Source organism: Chiloscyllium plagiosum, unplaced genomic scaffold (assembly GCF_037043375.1).
Source record: "Chiloscyllium plagiosum isolate Xiang-an unplaced genomic scaffold, Cpla_swu_hap1 HiC_scaffold_5, whole genome shotgun sequence".
Taxonomy (NCBI): domain Eukaryota; kingdom Metazoa; phylum Chordata; class Chondrichthyes; order Orectolobiformes; family Hemiscylliidae; genus Chiloscyllium; species Chiloscyllium plagiosum.
In genome coordinates this window covers 13,154,152-13,180,884 of record NW_028270143.1, presented here as the reverse complement: position 1 = coordinate 13,180,884, position 26,733 = coordinate 13,154,152, and the positions used below count along the sequence as shown (strand labels likewise).

The following is a 26,733-nucleotide window of genomic DNA, read 5'->3' as shown; positions in this document are numbered from 1 at the left end:
TTCCTGGTCAGCCATATGATGTAAACACTATCTCTACCATCACTGTCTACTGCTTCAGTCTGTCAGGTGTATACAACATCCACGTTACCACAACAACGTGGATTCCAAGTGAACAGTAACTAACACATCATTCATTATATTGTAATCAATTGTGATGATACTTGGAGAGGTCAAAACATGACAAAAAAAAAGGAAGCCCCACAATGCCAGCAGAAAATAAAGCCCTAGCAAGGATTTCACATTATAAAACTTTTATATTTAACAAAATAACTAAAATTAACATAATCAAAGCACTAAGTGACAGCTGAAAGATAAGTCAAACAAAGATAAATTTTACTTCAGATACCTGCTGCAGCAAGTCTAGCCCTCCTGTAGTTACAAGTATTTGCATCATTTTCCGTACTAATCAGACACCTGTGCAATCTCACAGTCCTTCCAAATTGACTCCACTATGTAGAATATCCCATTCAATTCTTTCTTGAATTAGATTTGTCAGCACCTGAAATTCCCAGAATTAATTACTACCAACAAGGCACCATCTACAAATCCTCTCTCACTCAGGTTTACAGTACAGGTAGCACAGAATCCCTGGAGACTCCCTTCTTATATCCCTGTTATAACAGCAGCAGTGAGTCATGTCCAATTCACAATCCCTTTTCCTTCCTGGCTTCAGCTCTCTATCCTTGCTAACTATATAGCACACACATTAACATAGTCCCTTCTCTGTTTGCAGAGACCTGCTTTTGTTTGACAACTGCCAAACAGAGAATTACTCTATTTAGAGAGCTTTCTCCCTCTCACACAAATTCCTAATGTCTTTTGAACTGCCAAACCAAAAAAAAACTATAAACTGAAATCCAACACAGGTTTTAGCTTTCTATTTACCCTTTGCTCTTGGTTGTTTATCCTCACGGCAATCTCGGGCAAGGTTGGCTTTTCCCTGGACTTTAGTGGCATAGTCAGTAACCCAATCAATCTTCTTTCAGAATTACTTCCCAGTTCCCTCTGTTTTAAAAAGATCAAAGCAGAAAAAAATATATTCTGGCTTTTCCCAAAGCAATGGATGATCACACGTCCATCTCTTGAAAGAGAAATGTCTTACAGAAGTATGATCTTTCCATAGCCCTTTCGAGCTACAACACATGATTTGACAGAAAACTTCAATAATTTCCTCAATACTGATTTATGCTATCAGAAAACACAGGATAGCTTATCATAATCTTTATCACGAGGACAGTATTCTCTGGAAGATCACTGTGCAGTATTCAGCCTTCGCGTGTCCATTGTAATAAATCAAATCCATCAAATCAAGCTTAAAACCACCCAGACTTGCTTTTTTACAAACTTGAGGAGTGCCTATGTCTTCACCTTCTGTAATCTCTCTCAGCATTCTTTTCACCATCAAATCCTCTCTCTTCAGTTTCTTTGTTAGCTTCCAAAGTGGAGCCTATCACTAAAGTGATTTTGAATCAATCTGTGATCACCTGCCATTTCTGCAAACTTTACGTTCATCTAGGTGGGATCTTAATCCATAGTAGACACTAATTTTATGTTTGCACAAAAAAAGATTTCCCAACGTTCTCAAAGTCTTGGTCAGCCATCAGCAATCTGGACCACCTATCATCACCATTTTCTTTTCTCTAGAAAATTCCATGAAGGTTTATTTGGGTTTCATTTCAAATGATTATCTGTGTGCTTCTGGAGATAAATTATATGTACCAAGAACAGCATTCTTTACTCTGTCATAGCCACCTGATTTGCCTTCTGAAAGGGATGGATAGACTTCCAAAACTTTAATCACTAAAGCACTCTGTAGAAGCTCAATTATCTTTTCACCATTTCAGTTTTGTGGCAACTTTATCAAATGATATAACATTCATTTCTACTACTCCTTCATTCAATTTTAGTACCAAGCAATATTCTTTTACCAATCAAAAATAACAAGGTGTTGGTTTTGGACCATCCACATCTATAATCAGAAGCTTACCGGTGGTGCTGGGATGTCCCTTTTGCCACTGAACATATTTTCAGTTGTGCATGTTTAAGTCAAGACAATGCCCTCATTCAGAAGGTGTCCAGCATGGGCCATGTTGAAATTTTGCAGAAGTACATCAGTTGCCATTTTGATGCAAAATCATCTATCACAATCTTGCTATTTCTGTTTCCATTCAAACAACTTAAGCATTAGTAAGAAATGAGAAATTGTGATGTTATATAACATTTAATTTTTTGTTTCTTTTCCTCCTCTTTCCAAAGGAACGTCTATTACTGTCGTTGCTTCCTGCACATATTGCCATGGAGATGAAGGCTGAAATCATTCAGCGATTACAAGGACCAAAATCTGGTCACTGCCAGCTAGAAAATACAAATAACTTTCACAATTTGTATGTGAAGAGGCACACAAATGTGAGGTACTTTCATTTTGTCTTAAACATATGAAAACGTACACAAAAACCAACTTGACAATGTTGTAACATGTTTATAAAGAAACACTTGGCAAAGTTATGTTATCATGTGGGTTTTATGTCTTTATTTCCATGCAGTAATTCAGAAATGTTGAAAACAGCAAACTAATATATCTCCATCCACATTATTATCAGGATTAAAATAAGATGCGGAATATATTTTTCCATTTATTTCTTTTGTGAGGTCACTGGCCCATTTGTTTCAGCTTTGGTTGTGGTTGATGCATCAGATGTTTGGCTATCAGTTTCAGTCTCTTTAAAGTTTGATGGAAGGTTTGATTTAGTAAAATGGCAGTTTTTGAATTTTTATACAAGTGCCTAACCATAAGACACGCTTGTATGTTTCAACAGTATGGTCCTAGTCTTTCTCCCATTTTCTCGCTTTGAATTGTCTCCTTTTCTCCATTTTCACAATGTGAATTCCTCAAGGGACCAAAGATTCCAGTCAACATTATAAGGCCATAAGACCATAAGACATAGGAGCGGAAGTAAGGCCATTCGGCCCATTGAGTCCACTCCACCATTCAATCATGGCTGATGAGCATTTCAACTCCACTTACCCGCATTCTCCCCCTAGCCCTTAATTCCTTGTGACATCAAGAATTTATCAGTTTCTGCCTTGAAGACATTTAGCGTCCCAGCCTCCACTGCACTCTGTGGCAATGAATTCCACAGGCCCACCACTCTCTGGCTGAAGAAATGTCTCCGCATTTCTGTTCTGAATTTACCCCCTCTAATTCTAAGGCTGTGTCCACGGGTCCTAGTCTCCTCACCTAACGGAAACAATTTCCTAGTGTCCACCCTCTCCAAGCCATGTATTATCTTGTAAGTTTCTATTAGATCTCCCCTTAATCTTCTAAACTCCAATGAATACAATCCCAGGATCCTCAGCCGTTCCTCATATGTTAGACCTACCATTCCAGGGATCATCCGTGTGAATCTCCGCTGGACACGCTCCAGTGCCAATATGTCCTTCCTGAGGTGTGGGGACCAAAACTAGACACAGTACTCCAAATGGGGCCTAACCAGAGCTTTATAAAGTCTCAGTAGCACAACGGTGCTTTTATATTCCAACCCTCTTGAGATAATTGACAACATTGCATTTGCTTTCTTAATCACGGACTCAACCTGCATGTTTACCTTTAGAGAATCCTCAGCTAGCACTCCCAGATCCCTCTGTACTTTGGCTTTACAAATTTTCTCACTGTTTAGAAAGTAGTCCATGCTTCTATTCTTTTTTCCAAAGTGCAAGACCTCGCATTTGCTCACATTGAATTCCATCAGCCATTTCCTGGACCACTCCTCCAAACTGTCTAGTTCCTTCTGCAGCCTCCCCACTTCCTCAGGACTACCTGCCTGACCACCTAACTTTGTATCATCGGCAAACTTCGCTAGAATGCCCCCAGTCCCTTCATCCAGATCACTAATATATAATGTGAACAGCTGTGGCCCCAACACTGAACCCTGCGGGACACCACTTGTCACCGGCTGAAAAGGGTCACCAAATACTGATGGCAATTTAAACTGCACACTTAGCAATTTATGTTGGGGCTTCTTCACCTGGAAATGCCAAACCCAACAGAAGTTCCGGGATTCATGAGGTATATTATAGGATGCAATTCCAGTGAAGTCATGTCCTGTTTTCTCACAGGAAGACACTGATGTTAAGGTCTGCCTTCAGTTCATTGCATTGTTTTAAACAGAGTTGTCAACCTCTGAAAAAGCACAGCCTCGCCCCGGAAAGTACTGTTACCCTCTTCAACTCTCTGATAATGTGCATCCTTTCTTTCTGTCCCTGAGAGTGTTTGCCACCCCTCTGTCTTGCCTCAAAAAATGTTCATACCCCTGATCTCTTATCCTGATGATATTCACCCACTTCTCTCACCCCAAAAGTGTTCACTGTGTTTCACCTCGTTCACCTGACACAAACAGGAAATGCTCATCCCAACCTTCCCCACCCGCACCTGCACTCTCTGACTATGCTAACTCTTCTGCAGCAGATAGAGAGGAGCTAGGGATTCTCAAAGATGAGTCAAGAGTTGGAGTGTGGGTAGAGCTGAGCAGGGATAGGGTCAAGTGTTGCATTGAGCATTATCCATTACTGTATATGGGATGAGGTGAGTATTGCCTGGTGCAACAGAGAAGACTGGGGACAGGAGAGCTGCTATGTGAGTGCTGTTTGTGGTGCTGGGGGAAGGGTCAGGTGGCCACTACCGGAAGTGCAGGGGGACAGAGAGCTTTGAGCTCAATTCAGAGACTAGATAGTAAACACCGTCAACAAGTGAGGATGAATATTGCTCTGGGTGGTGGAGTGGTTTGACACGAGCTGATTTGTTTAATATCCTGAGTTGGTTTTACACATGCAATAAAAAGCTGTCAATAAATCTGCATAAAAACAAAGTATGTATTAGGCAAATAGTTCACATCTGCATGGTTCTGGCCATGATTTAGGATTGGTCTGAGAAGGATAAAACCAGCAACTAAAGTTCAAAGCTCTTAAGTAAGTAACAGGGTGTGCACATGTTGGGGAATTCCTCAGCGTCTTATAACATGTGACTGACTTAAATTAAGTCAGACATTTCTCCTTTCGGTCACCATTGCAAGCCCCTTTGATCCTAATGTTCTGGGTGTGAAAATCACCATTAGGTTGCAGCCCTTACTCCTAATATTTTCAGCAACAATCACGGTTAATGTTGTTGGTCAGGCCTTCCAGTTTCTTCAGAAATGCAAGGACATGCCTGATATTGGAGCTCTCCTTCATGGCCCAGTATCACCAGGGAAAGACGAGCTATGCTCCTTTCATTCTGGTGAGTTTTCATTCACTAACACACTCAAAATCTTTAGGCCATTTAAACAGCTTTGTGTATTTTTCCATAAATGAGTGTGCGTGAGGCCAGAAGGAAAGGTCACTGGGTGGCACAGTGGAAGGTAGGTTGTTTGCCAACTGGATAAATCGTGTGGAGAGGGGTGGATGGGTAAGGTGGCATTTCAGGATGGTATTTGACTACCATCCTGTCAAGGACAATTAGGGATGAGCGTTAATGCTTCCCCGGCCTGTGGTTTTCACATTTCCAAAATATCCAAATAAACTGTATATTCATTGGTTGTGAACAATGGAGATATACACATTGAAATATTTATGATTTAAATAAAAGGATATTCTATTCTGTTCTAAAAAAAACCCAGCATGATACATAGTAAAATTCCACCGTTCGTGTCTGTTTGTTGTGAATTTGCTTTCCTGTGCAAAGTTTGCCATACAATTTTTCACCCTTTGAGTTCAATCTTTGCTTTGTTATACTTTTAAAACAGAGGAAAGTTCGCTTCCTAGTGCAGAAAGTATGCACTACATATACACAGTTTGCAATGTTCTCTCTTTGTGAAAATGACTGTTTACAAGGGACATGATCCCGGCAAATTACAGGACTTTTCTGTAAATATAGTTTAAACCAATTTTGAGCTTGCATATATCAGAGAGAACTGACAACAGTAAATTGAGACCTTCTTACTATAAGAGCAGTACCTCCAATGATTGTACAATTAACACAGCAAGTATTTACAGGAAAACCAGTTTAGAGTACTAATTTTATTTATTACTGTCATATGTATCAAGGCACATTGAAAACTGATTTCTTACACGTTTTACAGGCAGATCATACTATACAATTGCATCAGGGTATCAGAACAGAGTGCAGGATACAATATTACAGCTGCTGTATGCTGTATTCCAAGTTGGTGAAATGGACAAGATTGGCTTATTCTGAAAAATTCACAACCTGATAAACAATTGTAGAAAGGGAAACTGCCCCTGCCATAATAAAAAAAAATCTTGCTGTGGTAAATGTCATTTATAAAATGATGACTACATTTTCTTACAGATAGCAATTTTAAAAGTCAGTATTCCACTTTAAGGAAAGTAAAATTGTATTTTCTGCTGCAACATAAACTTCTTCTGATGCCTTTTTATGTTAATTTGCAACTAAAATTGTTTTGGAAAATAAGTTATTAAAAGCATGATCAATGAGCTATTATCCTCTTCTTTTATTAACATGTTAATATGTCCTTTGGGATTGCACACTATTGCTGTAAAATAATGCATCATCTGACTCAGGACAAAGAATGTATGAAGTTTTCATTGAAGGTAAACATGCAGGTGCAGTGGCTGGTAAAGAAAGCAAATAGTATACTGGCCTTCATGGTCAGAGGATTCCAGTACAGGAGCAGGGATGTCTTGTTGCAATTATGCAGGGCTTTAATGAGGCAACGCCTAAAGTACTTTGTGCAGTTTGGGTCCCCTTATCTAAGGAAGGCAAATACAACAAAGGTTTACCAGACTGATACCTGGGATGATGGGACTGCCTTATGAGGAGAGGGGCTAAGAGATGCAGGAAGGATATTCCCAACGGCAGATGAGTCCAGAACCAGGGGTCACAGTCTAATGATACAGGGCATTTAGGGCAAAGCTGGTGAGAAATTTCTTTACCCAAAGAGTGACGAACCTGTGGAGTTCAGTACCACAGAAAGCAGTCAAGGCCAAAACATTGTACGATTTCAGGAAGGAGTTGGATACAGCACTCGGGATTAACGGGATTAAAGGATATTGTGGAAAAGCTCAAATAGCCTATTGAGTTGGATGATCATAATGAATGTTGGAAAGGGCTAATTGGGAGAAAGTGAGAACTGCATAATCCTCCAACTCAGCACCGCTCTCTTGAACTGCCCTACCTGTCCATGCTCCTTCCCACCTATTGGCTCCACCCTCCACTCTGACTTATCACCATCTCCCACCATCCCCCAGCCACCTATTGCATTCCTAGCTACCCTCCCCCAGCCCCCCCCCCCCCCCCCCCACAACACCCTCCTCCCATTTATCTCTCAGCCCCCTTGCTCCCCCACCCAGCATTCCTGATGAAAAACTTATGCTCAAAACGTCAACTCTCCTGCTTCTTGGATGCTACCTGACCGGCCGTGCTTTTCCAGGGTTAAATTTAACTTTAATTGTAAGACCTAAATCAATTATAATTGTAGCACTTGGAAAGTGTAAATACTTGAAATTGGGATCGCCCAGAGATATTAATCATACAATAAAATGGATGAGAAAACATTTATTCAAGAAATGAAGAATTCAAGGACTTCATCACTAACCTGGTTTATTTTGCAATGGCCAGCAGTTGTTTGCTTTAGAGCCAACAGAAGTTACACAATTAAAGAACTGTCCAATCTCAGCTCACCCCCCTTCTCTCTCTCTCTCTCATTCTATCTCACTCGCTCTTGCTCACTCACTCTCGTGCTCTCTCTCTTTCTCTTTGTCCCTCTCTCTCTCCCCAGCCATATTTGGAGGGGATAACTGCTTTCCTCCTAGCAGGCGTCCATGTAAGACTCAAGGAGACAGTAACTTGGGACCTCGAGCATGACTACATCATTGCAACTCTCAGGATATGTGGCACACACCTCCAAAATCTGGTATCTATGATTGCACATAAGCTGGATATTGACGGAGTCTGAGCTATAGCCATAGGTCAGTTACATTACAGCTATACATGGTATAACCGTAGGTCAGTTACACTACAGCTATACACGATATAACCATAGGTCAGTTACACTTCAGCTATACACGGTATAACTGTAGGTCAGTTACATTCAGCTGTACACGGTATAACCACAGGCCAGTTACATTACAGCTATACACGGTATAACCGTAGGTCAGTTACATTACAGCTATACATGGTATAACCGTAGGTCAGTTACATTCAGCTGTACACGGTATAACCACAGGCCAGTTACATTACAGCTATACACGGTATAACCGTAGGTCAGTTACATTACAGCTTTACATGGTATAACCATAGGAGAAAGTGAGGACTGCAGATGCTGGAGATCAGAGCTGAAAATGTGTTGCTGGAAAAGCACAGCAGGTCAGGCAGCATCCAAGGAACAGGAGAATCGACGTTTCGGGCAGAAGCCCTTCAGGAATGAGCAAAGTGTGTCCAGCAGGCTGAGATAAAAGGTAGGGAGGAGGGACTTGGGGGAGGGGCGTTGGAATTGCGATACGTGGAGGGAGGTCAAGGTGAGGGTGATAGGCCGGAGTGGGGTGGGGGCGGAGAGGTCAGGAAGAAGATTGCAGGTTAGGAAGGCGGTGCTGAGTTCGAGGGATTTGACTGAGATAAGGTGGGGGGAGGGGAAATGATGAAACTGGAGAAATCTGAGTTCATCCCTTGTGGTTGGAGGGTTCCCAGGCAGAAGATGAGGCGCTCTTCCTCCAACCGTCGTGTTGCCATGGTCTGGCGATGGAGGAGTCCAAGTCCAAGGTATAACCATAGGTCAGTTAGATTATAGCTATACACTGTGTAACCATAGGTCAGTTACACGACAGCTATACATGGTATAACTATAGGTCAGTTACACTACAGCAATACACGGTATAACCATAGGTCAGTTACACTACAGCAATACACGGTATAACCATAGGTCAGTTACACTACAGCAATACACGGTATAACCATAGGTCAGTTACACTACAGCTAAACCCGGTATAACCATAGGTCAGTTACACTACAGCTATACACGGTGTTACCATAGTTCAGTTACACTACAGCTATACATGGTATAACCATAGGTCAGTTACACTACAGCTATACATGGTATAACCATAGGTCAGTTACACTACAGCAATACACGGTATAACCATAGGTCAGTTACACTACAGCTAAACCCGGTATAACCATAGGTCAGTTACACTACAGCTATACACGGTGTTACCATAGTTCAGTTACACTACAGCTATACATGGTATAACCATCGGTCAGTTACATTACAGCGATACACAGTATAACCATAGATCAGTTACACTACAGCTCTACATGGTATAACCATAGGCCAGCAACATTACAGCTACACACGGTATACCCATAGGTCAGTTACATTACAGCTATACACGGCATAACCATAGGTCAGTTACATTACAGCTATACACGGTATACCCATAGATCAGTTACACTACAGCTCTACACGGTATAACCATAGGCCAGCAACATTACAGCTACACACGGTATACCCATAGGTCAGTTACATTACAGCTATACACGGCATAACCATAGGTCAGTTACATTACAGCTATACACGGTATACCCATAGATCAGTTATACTACTGCTATACACGGTATAACCATAGGCCAGTTACATTACAGCGATACACGGTATAACCACAGGTCAGTTACATTACACCTATACACAGTATACCCATAGGTCAGTTATACTACAGCTATACACGGTATAACCATAGGTCAGTTACATTACACCGATACATAGTGTAACCTTAGGCCAGTTACATTGCAGCTATACACGGTATAACCATAGGTCGGTTACATTGCAGCTATACACGGTATAACCATAGGTCGGTTACATTACAGCTATACACGGTATAACCATAGGTCAGTTACATTACAGCTATACACGGTATAACCATAGATCAGTAACGTTACAGCGATACACGGTATAACTGTAGGTCAGTTACATTACAGCTATACACAGTATAACCGTAGGCCCGTTACATTACAGCTATACACTGCATTACCATATGTAAGAAAAACAAGAAGCAAAGTTAAAAAGACAAACATCAAAGTCGCTCTCCAAATGCAGCAGACCAGCGTAGGGCACCTGCACGTATGTTTTGAGATGAGATAAGCTTTTGCTTAAAGACAGAGCTATGTTTGAAAATGTCCTGGTATTGTAATTAACTGGGTGAAACTTTCCACACCTTTGAGTGGCATGGGCCATGGAGAGAAAGTTGGGAAAATACGAAGAAATCGAAAGAATCATATTATTTAAGTCATAGAAATGTTATATGTACTGCCTTTAATGTAGTAAAATGTCCCATAGCGCTCCACAGGAGATTTGTAAAGCTAAACGTGACATTAAACCTCACAAGGAGATATTGGGCAAATCTCCCCTCAATGTCAGAGGCTGGATATGCAACTTAATATATTAGAAAGGCCATAGTGTACAATGCTACAAACAGAAGACCATGATTTACCCGCACAGATACACAAACATTGTTGGGCTATGTTGCATGTGTAGAATTGGTCGCACCATACGCCTTTTTTTCATTCATTCACAAGACGTTGCTAGCTAGGCCAGCTTTTATTGTCCATCCTCAAATGATCTTGAGCATGTGGTGGTGACCTGTAGTAGTCCGTGCCACGTAGTCACACCCAAAGTGCTTTTAGGGAAGGTGAAACAGGATATTGACTCCAACAAGTAAAAGAACATTGATATAGTTGCCGGTGGTCCAGGTATGAGTCAGAGAAGATGTGCACAACAAGTCAGCACCACTGTGAAGCAGTGGGGTGAGGACCTGTGTTAGAAAGTCATGGTGGGTGAAAGCTGGTGGCAGACAGTCCCTTCAAGCTGTTTCTATCTGTCATAAACGTCATCGGTTCTATAAGGCAGCACCAGTCAAAAAACAAACACCTAATCATTTCATTAATAAAATGTGCCATCATGGGAAAGCAGGTAGATGATTGGTGGGTACTTCTTCAGTGTCTCTTTTGATTGGTTGCATGGCAGGTGACAGAAAGTAAGGATAATGATTAAGTACTCAAATTGGCAGGATGTGACTAGTGGTGTCCCAGAAAGATTTGTGTTACGGTCTCAATTATTCACATTATTTATTAATGACTTGGATAACGGTGAAGAAAGTCACACATCCAATTTTTCTGATGACACAAAGTTAGGTGACATTGTAGACCGTGTAGATGATAGTATGAAATTACAAAGTGATATTGATGGACTAGGGTTAATGGGTAAAACTGTGACAGATGGAGTTCAATGTAAGCAAGCGTGAGGTTATTTATTTTGGACCTAAATGGAAAGACTGGAGTACTTTTCTAGATGATATGGAGTTAAATGTAGCTGATGTCCAAAGTGACTTGGGGGTTCAGGTGCATAGATCTCCAAGATGCCACAAACATGTGCAGAAAATAATCAAAAAGGCTAATGGAATGCTGATCTTTTTATCTAGAGGACTGGAGTATAAGGATACAGATGTTATGCTGCAATTATACAACTTGATTGACCCCACTTGAAGTACTGAGAAGATCTGAGTACCATACATTAAGAGGGATATGTTGGCCTTGGTGGAAGTACAATGTAGGTTTGCAGAACTGATATTTGAATTTCAGGGGTTAAGGTATTAGGAGAGTTTATACAAATTAGGCCTGTTTTCTCAAGGAGTTTGAAGGTTAGTGGGTGATCTGATTGAAGATATTAACAGGAAAAGACAGGATAAATAAAGTTAAACAATTTCCACTGGTTGTGGATTCTAGAATTGGGGGTATAGTCTAGAAATTAGGGCCAGACCATTCAGGAGAGATGAAGCACTCTACACACAAAAATTAGAGGTTTCGAACTCTGTTCCACAAACAGCAATTATGCTAGATCAGTTGTTAATTTTAAATCTGTGAGACACAATTTTTTTTAAGTAAAGGTATTAAGGATATTAGTCAAAAACAGGTATATGGAGTTAGACACAGATCAGTCATGATATCATTGAATGGCAGAACAGGTTCAAGGATAACTATTTTATTTATCTATATTAAGTGCTCTTTAATCATATGTCTTCCCAAACTTGGATGCCTTAAGGAGGCTATTTACATTGTCCCTTATACGCAGCATTACCGGCTGATCAGCTTAACAGACTTCGATAATGCTCTTGTTTCTTGCTGTTTTTATACTAAGCATGCACTGACTGCCAGCAGAACGCTCCCAGAAGGTTAGGAAAGGAAAAGTAAATGAATGCATCTTCTCCCACTTCACTGAAACTTCACACTTACCAAACTCCATCATACTCTGCGCCAACTGAGCTCTGTTCACTCTGAGATGCTACCACTGTGCCATAAGTCCTCCTCGTGTCAACTGATAAAATCTGTAAATAAATCTTCATGAGAAAATGCAGGCTGTTCCCCACTAATAAATTACATGTTCCTAGATACACACCTAAAATGGAAACTGTCTATCCCATTGTGTTGAGCTCTAGCTATACAATGTAACATTGGATCTAGATACACCGATAGTTAATCTACTGTGGTGATCCATCTGGAAAAACAGCTCATCACTTGATTTGAGTTTTCTTGAACCAAATATTGGGGCAGATTATTTGAGGTGTGGCAACATACAGATTGCCACTCTAGCAGTATTAGTAAGTGGAGATTCCACTTGGGGTCCTTCAGTGCTTCCAATCTGACAATTCCTTCATAGCACAGAACTAGGTAAACCATATACCCTCTTTCAGGTAATCAGCTGCCAAATGTTAGGCTATGAGATGTTAGGGTGGAGGGAAGGTAGAGTGCCAAGGGTAGGATGTCAGATGAGTGGGGTGGGATGTCATCTGGGGTGGGCTAGGATGTGGAGTATGTTGTCAGGTGGGGTAAGGAGTAGGTTTTTTGATAGGTATGATACTAGGTGAGCAATGTGCCATCTGGGGAGGGGGTAGGATCCCAGGGGATATTCTTTGTGAGTATGGGGTAAGGGGTGTCAGATGCATAGTAAAGGAAGTCATTTGGATTGGGCAAAAGCTGCCAGGTGGACAGAGTGCCCAGTAATTAATATGACAGTAATAGGGGTAGGGTGCCAGGTGGGCAAGATGTGAACTGGAAAAAGAGAAGTGTGCCTAAGGTTCAAAGTGACAAGTGAATAAAGCAGTGCATAGAGTAGGGTGGAATTGGTGGGAGAAATCTGGTCTGACAGAAGGCAAGGAGAGTGAATCTTGATTCTGGAGGCTTTGGGTATGGTGGAGTTGGGGTGGGTGTTCAGGCCGTGTTTGACAAGAGATGGGTCATAACCAGCGTGGAATCCCTGTTGGGTATGAGGCAGTAAGATCATGGGGGAAGAGGGAGTGGGGAGGATAGTGGGGAGGTGGGCTGGGTTGTGTTATGTTGGAAGGTCAGGCTTGGTAGGGTTGGGGGGACGGGGTGGTGATGGTGTTTGGATTGTGTCCAGAGGAGGAGTGGTGTCAAGTCCCATCGGGATGTTGTGTCAGTGTCTGGGGTATGTGTAGTTGGGAATATGTGAGGTTTAAACATGGGTCTGTTATATAGTTAACCAGGAGTTAACCTTTCCTGAGTATCTATTTTCCTTCATTTTATCAGAACACTCCAAATTTTCTGATTTAAAGGGAGACTTTGAGAGGGCTCCAGGCCTAGAGGAATTGGCCCAATGGAAATTTCAACTTCCCAGTCAGTTCCTTTGGAGTGTGCTATGATGAGGATTCCACAGAGCCCCTATAAGCAACTGTCAACTACATTGGAATAATGACTGGCCAATGGAAAATATGGGCAATTGTGACTTTGTTGGTCACAATCAATTTAGACCCCAAAAGGAGATGTATTTGAATAACTGAGCACTGAAGTAAAGACAAAGTCAATTTTATTTGTTTATTTTCAGATGTGATTTCCTAATTTAAGAAGCTTTGAAGGGTCAATTATCAACAGTTGATGTTGTTCCCCATGCCATTGTTGGATATTGGAGATTTGCCAGCCTCTGATTCACTGGCATATTTTGCAGCAATGTTGGAGGGAAAGGATTTCTGTTCCTGGCGCCATAATTTATGAAGAAGACAGCAACAGCCAGACAAGCAGCCGAGGTTGCTGATGATTTTGAGGTTCTAGATGCCTTCCAAGGCTGGTTACTGGAGGACAAGGTCTACACATTCTGAGCATGATTCATGATACTGTGTGCAACCCTCTATCTGAGGCAGAGAGCGTGTTTCATGCCGTCCATTCATCAACCAGGGCCAGAGTGTAGGGCTCTTAAAGATTCTGTTGCTTGGTCTAGTCTGGGGGGTGGGAAGCTCTCTGGTGCAGTCCAGACAGAGTGTGCAGACAATGAGGAAAGGTCCTGAATGCAAAGGAACTGGTGGAATCTACCTCCTTCTGATAAGGAAGACAAAGATATTGGGAAGGAGGAAGCTGACATTGTCCATGACAGAGCTCAGCTACAGTGTGTTCTACAAACCAGTTAAAATGTCATCAACACCCACCTCCAATTGAAGACAACTGGTTGCATCAGACAAATGTTGACTAGCAATGTTTGGTCGTGATGCCAAAATCTGGTTGGTATTGTGGAGACAAAAGTTCAGCCACTTTTGGTTTTATTTCTGTTCACTTTTCCTTCCTGTAAGTAAAAACTCATATTTATGTTTTATTATTTGTTTGATTGAGGAACATTACAAGTAGGTAAGCAGTGGACAATGATAAAATGCAGGTCCACTGTGGGGACTGGAAGAGAACTGACTTAAAGCGTGTTCAAACAGGACGTAGCAACAGACAAGTAAAGTTTGTGTGGCATCAGTGTAAACAGCAATGGGGTTGTATGAATGAAGGAGTGTCAGTCATGCTGACTGTAGTGGGCTGTAGAGCTTTATGGCTGCTGTGTTAATACATTGCTAGTGAGGAGCAGTGCTGGATTGCCAATGTTATCTGGGTGAACAGCGACATTTCAAAGATGGCATGGATGAAAGGGGCATGGTGTTTTCGTAGATGTTCTTTGTATCCCTTGAGTGGCAACCTACAGTGGGAACAGCATGTGATAAGATGGGATGAAAATCTACTGTGGGAGATTGCTATAGAGGTAGGGATGGTATTAATCTGGATAGTTTTGTAAGATACAGTGGGAAACCTTGCTAGGCCTCCATGAATAACCTTCCAAAAAACTACCTCTGATATAGCCAAAAAAATTCAAGATTCAACCCTAAACTTTTTAGTGAACAATCAAAGCAATCAATTTGTTTCTCTTTATTACTTTAATCTAGAATAAAACAACCCGAAAGCAGGTTGTTTTAATAAACTCAAAAATAACGCATTTATTATTGGCATAACTTATTCTTACAATAAGTTGCTAAACTGGTTATCAACTAAGCTCCTTTACACAATTAAATTGTATTTCCTTAATTCCAACACAAACATATATTCATATAGTGACAAGACAGACAAGACAGTCTGTATATTTGAAAAATTTGCGAGACTTCAAAAACTTGTAAAAAGAAAATAAAGTCAAGGGTTCAAATTCGGAAGATAGAATGAATTACCTTCTCACAGATCCCGTAATTTCCTGTCAACAAGATCCATAACAAAATGGTGGAAGATCGTCAGTTCAGATTTAGATGGGAAAAGTTAAGCATCCTGATAATTGAAAGTTTATCAAGCTTTTCAAACTCCATCACTGAAAGAGAAAGAGCTTTTTAATCAGCTTTATTTTAAGGACTTTTCTCTCACAGATGAAGAGCAGGAGCATTGTGTTTACTTGCAGTCCTATCCACAACTGCCACAATTGTGTGCACTGATATGGCATCTTTAGTTTAGAGGCTGGTTGCTTGGTAACCTGTAACACAGAGCAAAAGGTTGTTCCAAGTCTGTTTGTCCAAATATTAAGCCATAAAATCCATCTCCTATCTCTTCTTAAAGAGATTGTCTCCTGTTCCAAAAATATTTGCTTTTGCAATAAACAGCAAATGATCTATAGTCTTCCTTGACTATTGACTTTTGTAAACAATAGGTAAACCATCTACTTTTTGGCCTTTTAACTTGTCATGTGAGCAATTGGAAATGACAATACCTCCTCAAACCAGTGTTGTCCAAACAGTTCCATCTATCGATTCACATAATCCATGAATATATTATAACATTTTAAAATATTTGTTTTCCTGCAGCATATTGTACGCTGACATTGTGGGTTTTACACGCCTGGCTAGTGAATGTTCACCTGGAGAGCTTGTGCACACACTCAATGAGTTATTTGGCAAATTTGATCAAATTGCAAAGGTAAGCAGCCCTTACTGAAAAACAGAATGATACTGTGAAATGTTAGTGCTTAAACATTATTCACGCTATTTTGCATTTGCAATTACAATTGATTTTTACACTGCGTTTTATTCAGGAAAATGATTGTATGAGGATCAAGATTTTAGGGGACTGCTACTACTGTGTTTCTGGTTTACCAATATCTCTACCCAACCATGCCAAAAACTGTGTTAAAATGGGGTTGGACATGTGTGAAGCCATAAAGTAAGTTAAATTTTCAAGTTCTTCTAGTTTTATAAATAGAACTAAATCTAAATTTATTCTCCAGCAGTACTTTTACTACTGGAAGCATATATGAATCCGTAAATGTTAATCTTTGTTACATTTTGTAAGCTTGATTTCATGCTGAATGGTGATAGGAGGCACAGCATAGAGTGATACAGGGGTTGACCAGGTTTCCTAAACTGAACTAGTCCTATTTGCCTGCATTTGGCCCATATCATCTAAACTTTCCTATCCATGTACCTGGTCTAAATGTCTTTTAAATGTTATAATTGTACTCCCCTCTACTTCCTCCTCTGGCAGCTCGTTCCATATGCCCACCATTATCTTTGTGAAAACATTGCCTTTTAAATCTTTCCCCTCTCACCTTGAACCTTTGCCCTCTAGTTTTAGACTCACTACCCTGGGAAAAAGACTTTGGCTATTCACCTTATCTGTGCTCCTCATGATTTTAAAAATCTCAATAAGGTCACCCCTCAGCCTCCTGTGATGCCACTTTCAAGGAACTATGTACCTGGCACTCCTAGGTTTTCCTGTTTGACAATACTCCCAAGTGCCCAACCATTAACAGTGTAAATCCTGCCCTGATTTGTCTTAACAAAATGCAGCATTTCACATTTATCTGAATTAAACTCCATCTGACATTCCTCGACCCACTGGCACATGTGATCAAAATCCCGTTGTACTCTTAGATAACCTTTTTCACTGTCCACGATCCCACCAATTGTGTTGCCATCTGCAAGCTTAATAACCATGCCTCCTATAATTTCATCCAAATCATTTATATAAATGATGAACAACAATGGACACAGCACCAATCCTTGTGGCACACTGCTGGTCATGGGCCTCCAGTCTGAACAACAACCCTCTAACACCACCCTCTGTCTCCTGCCATCAAGTCAATTTTGTACCCAGTTGGCTAGCTCTCCCTGGATCCTATGCAATCTAACCCTCCCATGCAGTCTAACATGTGGAATCTTGTTGAAGGCCTTGCAAAAGTCCATGTTGCCAACGTCTACCGCTCTGTTTTCATTTATCTTCTTGGTCACCTTATTGAAGAGCTCAATCAAGTTTGTGAATATGTATTTCTGTTTCAAGGGCTTTGTCCATAAAACACTTTTCTTTGTATAGTAGATATTTATAAAAGTTCTTGAATAAACAAATATACATTAAATTATAATGAATTTAGTAGTGACAGATCAATAAAAACTATTGGAACACCAATATTTAACATCCTTAGAAAGCAATGGATTAGATGTTTGGTTTCCCCATGTTGATAAACTAACAAACTGAACTTTGTTTCAAGGTAGTGTGGTAGTTGTTAGGATAGAAATATTGAATGGAGACCAGATACTTGCTTTAAGAGACAAATTTTAACGCAGTATCCATCTTATGTTGACCAATTAATAGTGATGTTATTAGTGGTCTGTCAGATGACACAATGGTCTGTAATTGATGTGCTGGTTGCAATGACATATAAAACTATGCAACAATGAGATTATCAGCAAAAAAAACTTCAAGGGGGCACTTCTTGTTTAAATTATTTTAAACTTTAAATTAAACAAAATCTTCTCCTCCCATTCATTGCTAATGCTTTATTACAATTAAAGTTAACTGGTTGACTTCACTCATACAAATAGAAATAGTAGAGTAGAGCACTGTTTGCATTTTGGTTAATTAGCTTTCCTTACAAATGATTCAGCAAAAGGCACTCAGTTATGAACAGGTCTGTGAACAAAGACAAAGCTGAGTATATGAAGCACTGGACAAAATCCAGGTACTGAATAAAAGCTGCTAGCAATACTCAGCAGGTCAGGCAGCATCGGTGAACTTTTCCACTTCAGTGACCTTTCATCAGAACTGAGAAAAATGAGAAATGTAACAAAATTGGAAAATTCTGCCATCTTTGCTTCCAATTTCCATCTTTCAGTTTCACATGCTCCAGCTCTAATGGGTCGTTTCCCATCCTCTACTTTCTGTTTCCATTCTTGGTGCTATTATTTCATATCACAATCATTATCACTGACTCTCACTGCATGACACCCAGGTTCTGGTGACCTGTCATTTTAATTCTCCAACTTGCTGTCATGCTGCCGTCTCAGTCGTTAACCGACTGCTGTATTCCACTGAGACTCAACATTGAGTTTAACAAGTTCAGACCATAATGTCTGACACTGCTTTGTTTCCTTTCTTTGATTGTATTGGGTTTTTTTTGTTTCTTATTTATGCTTTCAGCCTCCTGTGATGCCACTTTCAAGGAACTATGTACCTGGCACTCCTAGGTTTTCCTGTTTGACAATACTCCCCAGTGCCCAACCATTAACAGTGTAAGTCCTGCCCTGATTTGTCTTAACAAAATGCAGCACTTCACATTTATCTGAATTAAACTCCATTATCCGTACACATACTTTAGGCACATGTTTTGTTTCTTTGCCTACGTTTTTGACCCTATAAAGCTAATTCTTAAGTCTTTCTTGTCTTTCACCTTTCTTTTGTCCTTGTCCCACCCAGCCTTTGCTCAAAACCTACATCAGTTCTAACTTTTCTCAGTTCTGATGAAAGTTCATTAGCATGCAATGTTAACTCTGTCTCTTCGAAGATGCAGATAAACCTGTTGAATTTTGCCAGTATTTACTGTTTCTATTTCAGGTTTCTTGAATCTCTTTTTCAATTAAAATGCTTGTTGTTTCCTGGGTTATTTTTTAGAATAACAGATTATTGAAGAGATTAGATATATTGCAGACAAACTAGCAACTACAGAGCAATCAGATCATGACGGTTTCGGATAGGAATGATCACCAAGTGGACATAGAGTCCCCTCTTCGCTCTCAACTGAGCACATCAAGTTGCATGGCTATGTTAAATGTGATAGATTCAGAACAAATGAAGTAGCTAGGATTTGGCCTTTAAGGCTATCAGGCACAGCAGTTTGTATTCCACCACAATTTGTGACCTCCTAGGTATGCATTTCCCACAGGTTATCATTATACTCACACCAGCAGGTTGGTCCTAGTTCAGTGGGAGAGGTAGAAGAGCAAGCCTGGAGAAACACCATGCATTCTTTTAAATCAGATACCCATTTGATGAAGCTGCAATTCAGGACAGTAGGCATTCTGAACAGCAGAATCAGCAGGTGATAGCCAGAGCTATGTAATCACATAACCAATGGATCAGAGCTGAAAATGTGTTGCTGGAAAAGCGCAGCAGGTCAGGCAGCATCCAAGGAGCAGGAGAATTGACGTTTCGGGCATGAGCCCTTCCTGAAGAAGGGCTCATGCCCGAAACATCGATTCTCCTGCTCCTTGGATGCTGCCTGACCTGCTGCGCTTTTCCACCAACACATTTTCAGCTCTGATCTCCAGCATCTGCAGTCCTCACTTTCTCCCCTAACCAATGGATCAGGTCAGTCCTGCCACATTCAGTCATGAATGGTGATGAACAATTTAACAAATAAAGGGAAGCATATTTTGTAAACATTTCTACCCTCCAGCATGGTAAAATCTAGAGCATGCTGGATAAGGCTCAAGCATTTGCAACTACCTTCAGCCACAAATGATAAGTGATGATTCATCTTGGTCTCCTCCTGAGGTCTCCATCTTCACAACTGCCAGTCTTCAGACAATTCAGTTCACTCCATATGACAGCTGATGGTGCCAGATGCAGCAAAATCTATGGATTCTGACAATATCTTGGCTGTATTTTGAATATTTATAATTCACAACCAGCTGTTCCAATGCAATTCCAATACTGACATCTACTCAAGAAAGGAAAATTATCTTGGTATGTCCATCCAAAAGAACAAAACAAATCCATGCCAGCCAATTACCACTCCCATCAAACCACTGGCAATCGGCCACAGATTGATGCAAAGGATAATTAATAATGCTATCAAGGAGTAATTACATATTAATACCTGTTCACCAATGCTCAGTTCACATTGTGCCCAGACAAAGGCAGCAAACTTGATTGGCACTACTTCAGCACCTTAAATATTCACTCCCTCAATCACAGGTGTATGTGCATATCAACTAAAAGAGGCATGACAGTAATATTTCAAGCACCTTCTAAACCTGTGATGTTACCTCCAAAAAGGCAACAGAAACATGAGAACACAGCTCTCTTCAGGTTGCATGTCATCCTGCCTTTGAAACAATTGATTATTTGTTCAATATCTACCAAACAGCCCTGAGTGTATCTGCATCACACAAACTGTTACAGAAGGTAGCTTATTACTAGTTCCAAGAACAATTTGAGATGGGCAGTGAGTGCTAACAATATCAACAGTGCAGACATCCTGTACATGAATACAAAAATATAAGATAAATGGACGGTTAGATGAAGGGTACCATTTAGGAGCCAAAAGCTGACAGAGACAGAGGGCATGGTTACTTTTCATTTGTCTTCACTGAAGAAGAGGATATTGTAGTAGAGCGATAAAGAAGTAGTTAGTTGCAATATTGCATACAATAAAATAGAGGAAATTGAGATACTGGTAGTTCTCAAAATAGAAAAGACAATGGGTTTAAATACTGTGCATCCTACATTACTAAATGAAGTAAGAGTAGAAATTATGGAAGATCTGTTTGTAAAAATCCTCCAACTTTTCTTACCTATAGTGTTGGGTCAGAGGACTGAAAGACTGAAATGCTGCTTCTCAACTTAGAAAAGAGAAAATAGATAAATCAGGCAACTGTCAGTCTAATGTTAGTGATGGTGAAACCTTTAGAAACAATAATCCAAACAAAATGATTTGGCATTTTGAACAGTGAGGGCTAATAAATGAAAGTCAATCAGGAGTTGTTGTAAATGTATACCTCCAAGTATCTTGAGATTTGTACCTCTTTGAAAGTGTATAATTATTCAGTTTATGTTATCTTGCTCATTATTCCCTCAAAATTCTGTTTGACTAACTTGTTGAGGTCTTTGATGAACTAATGTTATGAAGAGTTATATGGTTGATATTGTGTATATGGACTTTAAAAAGATGTTTAACAAAGTAGCATACAATAAACCTGTTACTTTAATGAAAAATGGCAGCATACCCACAAAATTAGCTAAGGAACAGACAGCAGAGAGTTGTGGTGAATGGTTGTTTTACAACGGAGGAAGATTTGCAGTGGTATCCTATATGGATTAATACAAGGAGCACTTTCTTGATAAATATTTATGATCTGCACTTGGGGTTTACAACACATAAATTAAGTGTGTGAAGATAACTCTAATCCCAGAAAAATAGTAAGCCATGAGAAGGACAGTATTAGACTTCTGAAGAACCTTGCCAACCTGCTGAAATGATGAACTTATGATAGATGTAATGCAGAGAAACATGAAGCGATACATTTTGGAGGGAATAATGAGCAAGACAACATAAACTGAATAATTATACGCTTTCAAGGAAGTACAAATCTCAAGATACTTGGAGGTATACATTTACAAAACAGAACTGGTTGAGAAGAGTGATGAGATGCTTACGCGATCCTTAACTTCTTAACTGAGGTATAGAATATGAAAGCAAGGACATTACGCCAGCTGTTCAGAGAAAACAAGTTGAATCTGAGTACATACTAGACAACATGCCAAGTCTTCAGAGAGATGCAAAATAAATTAACAAGATATTAACCAAGGCCACAGAACTTTATTTTGATGGAGAGACTGAAAATATTAGGTCTGCTTTTCTTAAAGCAGAGAAGATTGAGATTGTATAATGGTATACAAAATCATGAATGTACTTTGATAAGGTAGTATTTTCTTTGGCAAAAGAATCAATAACCGGTGGCACTTGTAAATGCTGGTATTCAGAGAAATCTGGCATTATAAGGCCACAAGAACTGTATCATTCTCAATACCATGTACAATCTCACCTTCTTTCCAATTCAGCTCTAGTATGTAGGATCTCTTCCTTTCCCACTCAATCAACTTGGCCCTTGAATTGTCATCAATGGTAGTTTCTATCAGGTTTCCAGATGCTGTTTACAATAACAAGTCATATGTCTATGAACTCTCTGTAATTTGGTGATCTTATTCCTAAGGATGTACACTTCCAGAATTTCTTTTTAACTGACTGACCAATAATTCTTGGTACATGATCTGGTCCTAGGACACTCTTTTGAGTGTCTGAGCTATTCACATCATATTTTAGGCATTAAACATTCTTATCTTCTTTGTACGTCTCCCATGTTAGAGCTTCTGGAATTCTATATTATTTCTACGAAACAGAAACCAACTTTTTTGAAGAAAACTTTGCTGGTTTTCAATGAATCATAGAATCCCTACAGTGTGGAAACTAGCCATTTAGCACAACAAGTCCACACTGACCCTCCAAAGAGTAACCCACCCAGATCCATTACTCTAGACTAGTTCACCTAACCTGCACATCTTTGGACTGTGGGAGGAAACCAGAGCACCCAAAGGAAACCCACAGAGAAAGTGCAAACTCCACACAGACAGTTGCCCGAAGCTAGAATAGAACCCGGATCCTTGGCACTATGAGTAAGCAATGCTAACCACTGAGCCACTGTGCCTCCAGAATTGATCCCAGCTTCCAGCATCAATCATCACTACAACCCAGACTCTAGTTCAGGATATGACCCAATTTCCAGACATTTGTGAGCAGCCAGATGTTTAAGTCTGAACATAATGCATTATAATTTGGCCCGAGGCCTGATAGCAGGAGGTGCCTCAGATATTATAGTAATAGCAGGTCGACAATAGCCAAAATTCAGGCAAGTCAGACAATCAGTTTGCCCAGTTTGGTTGCATGGTAGATTTCATGACCACCTCTATTTTGGAAAAAAACCCAAATGTTGGATGATTCAATAGCTGTATCTTTTTTTTGTTGATTATGCAGATGAATGTGCTGACAATATTGGCCAATGCAAAGGTGACTGTCTCTCACATGTAGTACACTGTTTGATATTTTATGTAAAGAAAAAAAGTAGATTGCTTGAAGAAAGTGACTGCCTCTGGCCTTTTTTATGTTGGTTACAAGCTATCTTGAAGCTGACGTATAGTTGTTTGAAGTGGTGCTGATTATTCTTTGTCATTGTCAGATATGCATATCAGATCCTGTACGTTAATGCTATAATGGAGGGATTCAGCCATGAAACTTTCCGATTGATCAGTCATGAGCCTTCTTTCATCTTGGACAATTTCAATGATAAAGTTGTGCAGTTTTGCCATTTTAAGAGTAACCCCAATATTCACTTCTAGATGATCTACTGCTGGCGAACATTAAATGGCTTATCACTTCCAGAGCTGGAGTATTATAATGTCCCTTTTTATGTGTTTTGGTTAAAGAGCACTTCCAAGAGATGTTTTGAGCAAATTAGTAGAACATTTTGCTGGGTGCTCTTATCTCTGCAATAGAATTCCAAATTTGTATCCAATTATACCAAGCCCTCTATCAGGAGCTCTAGTTAATGCAATCTGCCCTAATGTTCAATTTTATTTTTGTTTCTCAGGAAACATTCAGACCATTGTCATTTGTAGTAGTGATGTTGATTGTGGAGTAAGTGTCTTAAGGAAAATGGGCTACAGTTTAACATTTCAAGTGGTCGTCAGCATCCCTTGCTAGTGTATTGAAGTTTCAACCATGATCTGTGTTAGCTGATTAGGGTGCGATATGAATGCACAATCTGCTGGCTTAGAAGCAAGAGCGCTATTGTTCAGTCAAGGCTGACATTGAAAGGATTGAAAGTGCTTTCTCTTATGTTATCTATTAAATTAAAATATTGAAATACACAAAAACAGACAGCCTTAAAGAATTTGTAATATCTTGTGAGGCAAATAACATGTAATTGAAATAATGTTTGATTTGTGAAAACATTGTTGAATTAGACATTTTAAAAGCAACAAGGAGAAAATATACCATGTTGGAGCATTTTTGTCGCAGTAGAAATTGTAAAATGAAATTTATAAATGCTGAAGTTTGAATGTTGCACCTGTTTGTAATACATTGTTGGATCTGATCTGCTTCAAGAACCCAGACTCGAGCAGATGTTTTCCTGGAATATCCGATTCTATTGTATTGCCTGTGCAGTCCTTCAGCATTTTCTACAGTGTGCGATTTGATTCCATTATTGATGGACAGACAAACCAACTTGAGACCTCGCAAAGCTGCTGTGATTCCACAATAATGCAGCAGCGTAAATCATGTGAAAAAGTACAATGTATAATGTATCATGCTCAATGCAATGGTCTAATAATCAGCCAGTTGTCAGGATTGATTGATTTTCTAGATTAGTTTATTTAAAACAGTGAAACAAAATCAGTTTATGAAGCAGACATTACAGCAACCAACCAGTTTTTGCATATGCAACATGCAAATCCAAAGCAGACTAACTCGCATCATTATACAGTACATGGAATCCTTAAAGGTGAACTCCTAAGGGACACATACAATATACATACAATATAATGCATAAAATATGCTGTAATTAATTTATCCTCTGTTAACAGTTGTAACTATATTGTATTTGGCTGGAGTAAAATACTTTATGGTTACTTCTTTATAATTTTAGTTTTTTTCCTCCATCTCATAATGATAAAAATAGTCAATTCATAATGAAGGGCTCAAAGTCATAGATACAACATAAAAAAAGTTAATTAAAATGCACCCGGCTATAGTCTGACAGGATGACAGCCATAGCAATGAGCCCACCTTCTGGTCAAGTAAGTACACCAAGTCTTCCTCTGCCCACCAATGCAACTGCACAGGTAAAGAGCCATTCTACCCACTATGGGAAGAGCTTCACTGAGTCTAATGCCCTACATGAGCCTTGGTGAATACTTGTGAAGGAGAAGATTTTCTTTGTGGGGGATTCTGCAAAATTCTTCTATGTGTCAACCACTTGCTGGTTCACACACCTACAACAGGGTAGGCAGCACGCAGCTTGAGCTGTAAGCTCCAAGTTTGGTGCTGCTGTAGGCTCCACTTAGCCATCTCCTCTCCAGACAACTGTCCAGAGGCTGGGTGCAATTGATGGCTCCCAAACCTCAGGTACCTGCCATGGGTGTGCACATGATGTGACTTGCTAGCAATCACTTTCACATTTCAATTTGAATTTTTTCACAAAATAAATAAAACCATAAAAGAGTAGTTAAAGGAAGGTGAGGCCAATTAAGAGTAAAAAAAAGACCTTCTGGTGAAAGCATTGTTCAGACATTAAAGAGTAGTTTGCATCTGTTTTCACTAAACAACAGGATGATGTCAGTTAAGAAATAGTACTCAAGCATTTCATCAGTCTGAATGGAATGCATCCTAGGGTGCTGAGGGATATAAAGGTGAAGATAGTATAAGCTCTGACCACAATCTTTGAATCCTCTTTCAGTATAAAGTTCTGCAAGCAGTCTATAGGGTTGTAAATTCACATACCTGTTCAAAAAAAGGGAATGGAATAGATCAGGGAAGTACACAGTGAAATTAAAAGTGAATTACAATTAAACTTCTAGACATAGTAATCTCAGATAAAATTAAATGATATTGGAAAAAATATGGGTAAAAATAAAGGTATAGATTTGCTGAAGTGAATTTGTTCGACAGACTTTATTGAACTCTTTGATAAAATAAGAGTTAGGAGAAAGTGAGGACTGCAGATGCTGGAGATCAGAGCTGAAGATGTGTTGCTGGAAAAGCGCAGCAGGTCAGGCAGCATCCAAGGAGCAGAAGAATCGACGTTTCGGGCATGAGCCCTTCTTCAGGAATTCCTGATTCCTGAAGAAGGGCTCATGCCCGAAACGTCGATTCTCCTGCTCCTTGGATTCTGCCTGACCTGCTGCGCTTTTCCAGCAACACATTTTCAGCTAAAGTAAGAATTAATAGAGCTGTTGGTGTTGTGCATAAATGAATGACAAAAGGCTATTGATAGAATATCTACAAATGGTTTGTTATAGCTGGAAAGCTTGTTCATCAATTTCAGAGGGCATTTAAGAGTCAAACACATTGCTGTGATTTGGAGTTACATGTAGGTCAGACCAGATCAGAATGGCAGATTTTCTTTTAATTCCAGAAGTTCTTTTACTGAATTCAAATTTCCTCATTAGTCTTGGTGAGATTTCAAGCTTGGGTAATCCACACATAATGTGTATCTCTGAATTACTTGCCTCGTGAAGAGTGGTGTTGTCATGAATTACTAAAAAGTCTCAAAGTAATGAAATTAGACAGACCATCCAGCATCAAGCTAGGCACAAGAAAT

The 26,733-nt window shown here is 39.8% G+C and overlaps 1 protein-coding gene across 5 annotated transcripts in view; it reads left to right on the top strand.

The window, feature by feature from the left end:
- The window catches only part of adcy2b (adenylate cyclase 2b (brain)), a 627,652-nt gene that overhangs the window by 454,582 nt on the left and 146,337 nt on the right, over positions 1–26,733 (top strand). For all 5 annotated transcript variants that reach the window (XM_087986815.1, XM_087986818.1, XM_043689618.2 and 2 more), the window contains 3 exons: positions 2,257–2,411; positions 16,168–16,279; positions 16,395–16,522. In XM_087986815.1, the coding sequence (XP_087842941.1) occupies positions 2,257–2,411; positions 16,168–16,279; positions 16,395–16,522 (395 nt within the window). The remainder of the gene's footprint in view (positions 1–2,256; positions 2,412–16,167; positions 16,280–16,394; positions 16,523–26,733) is intronic.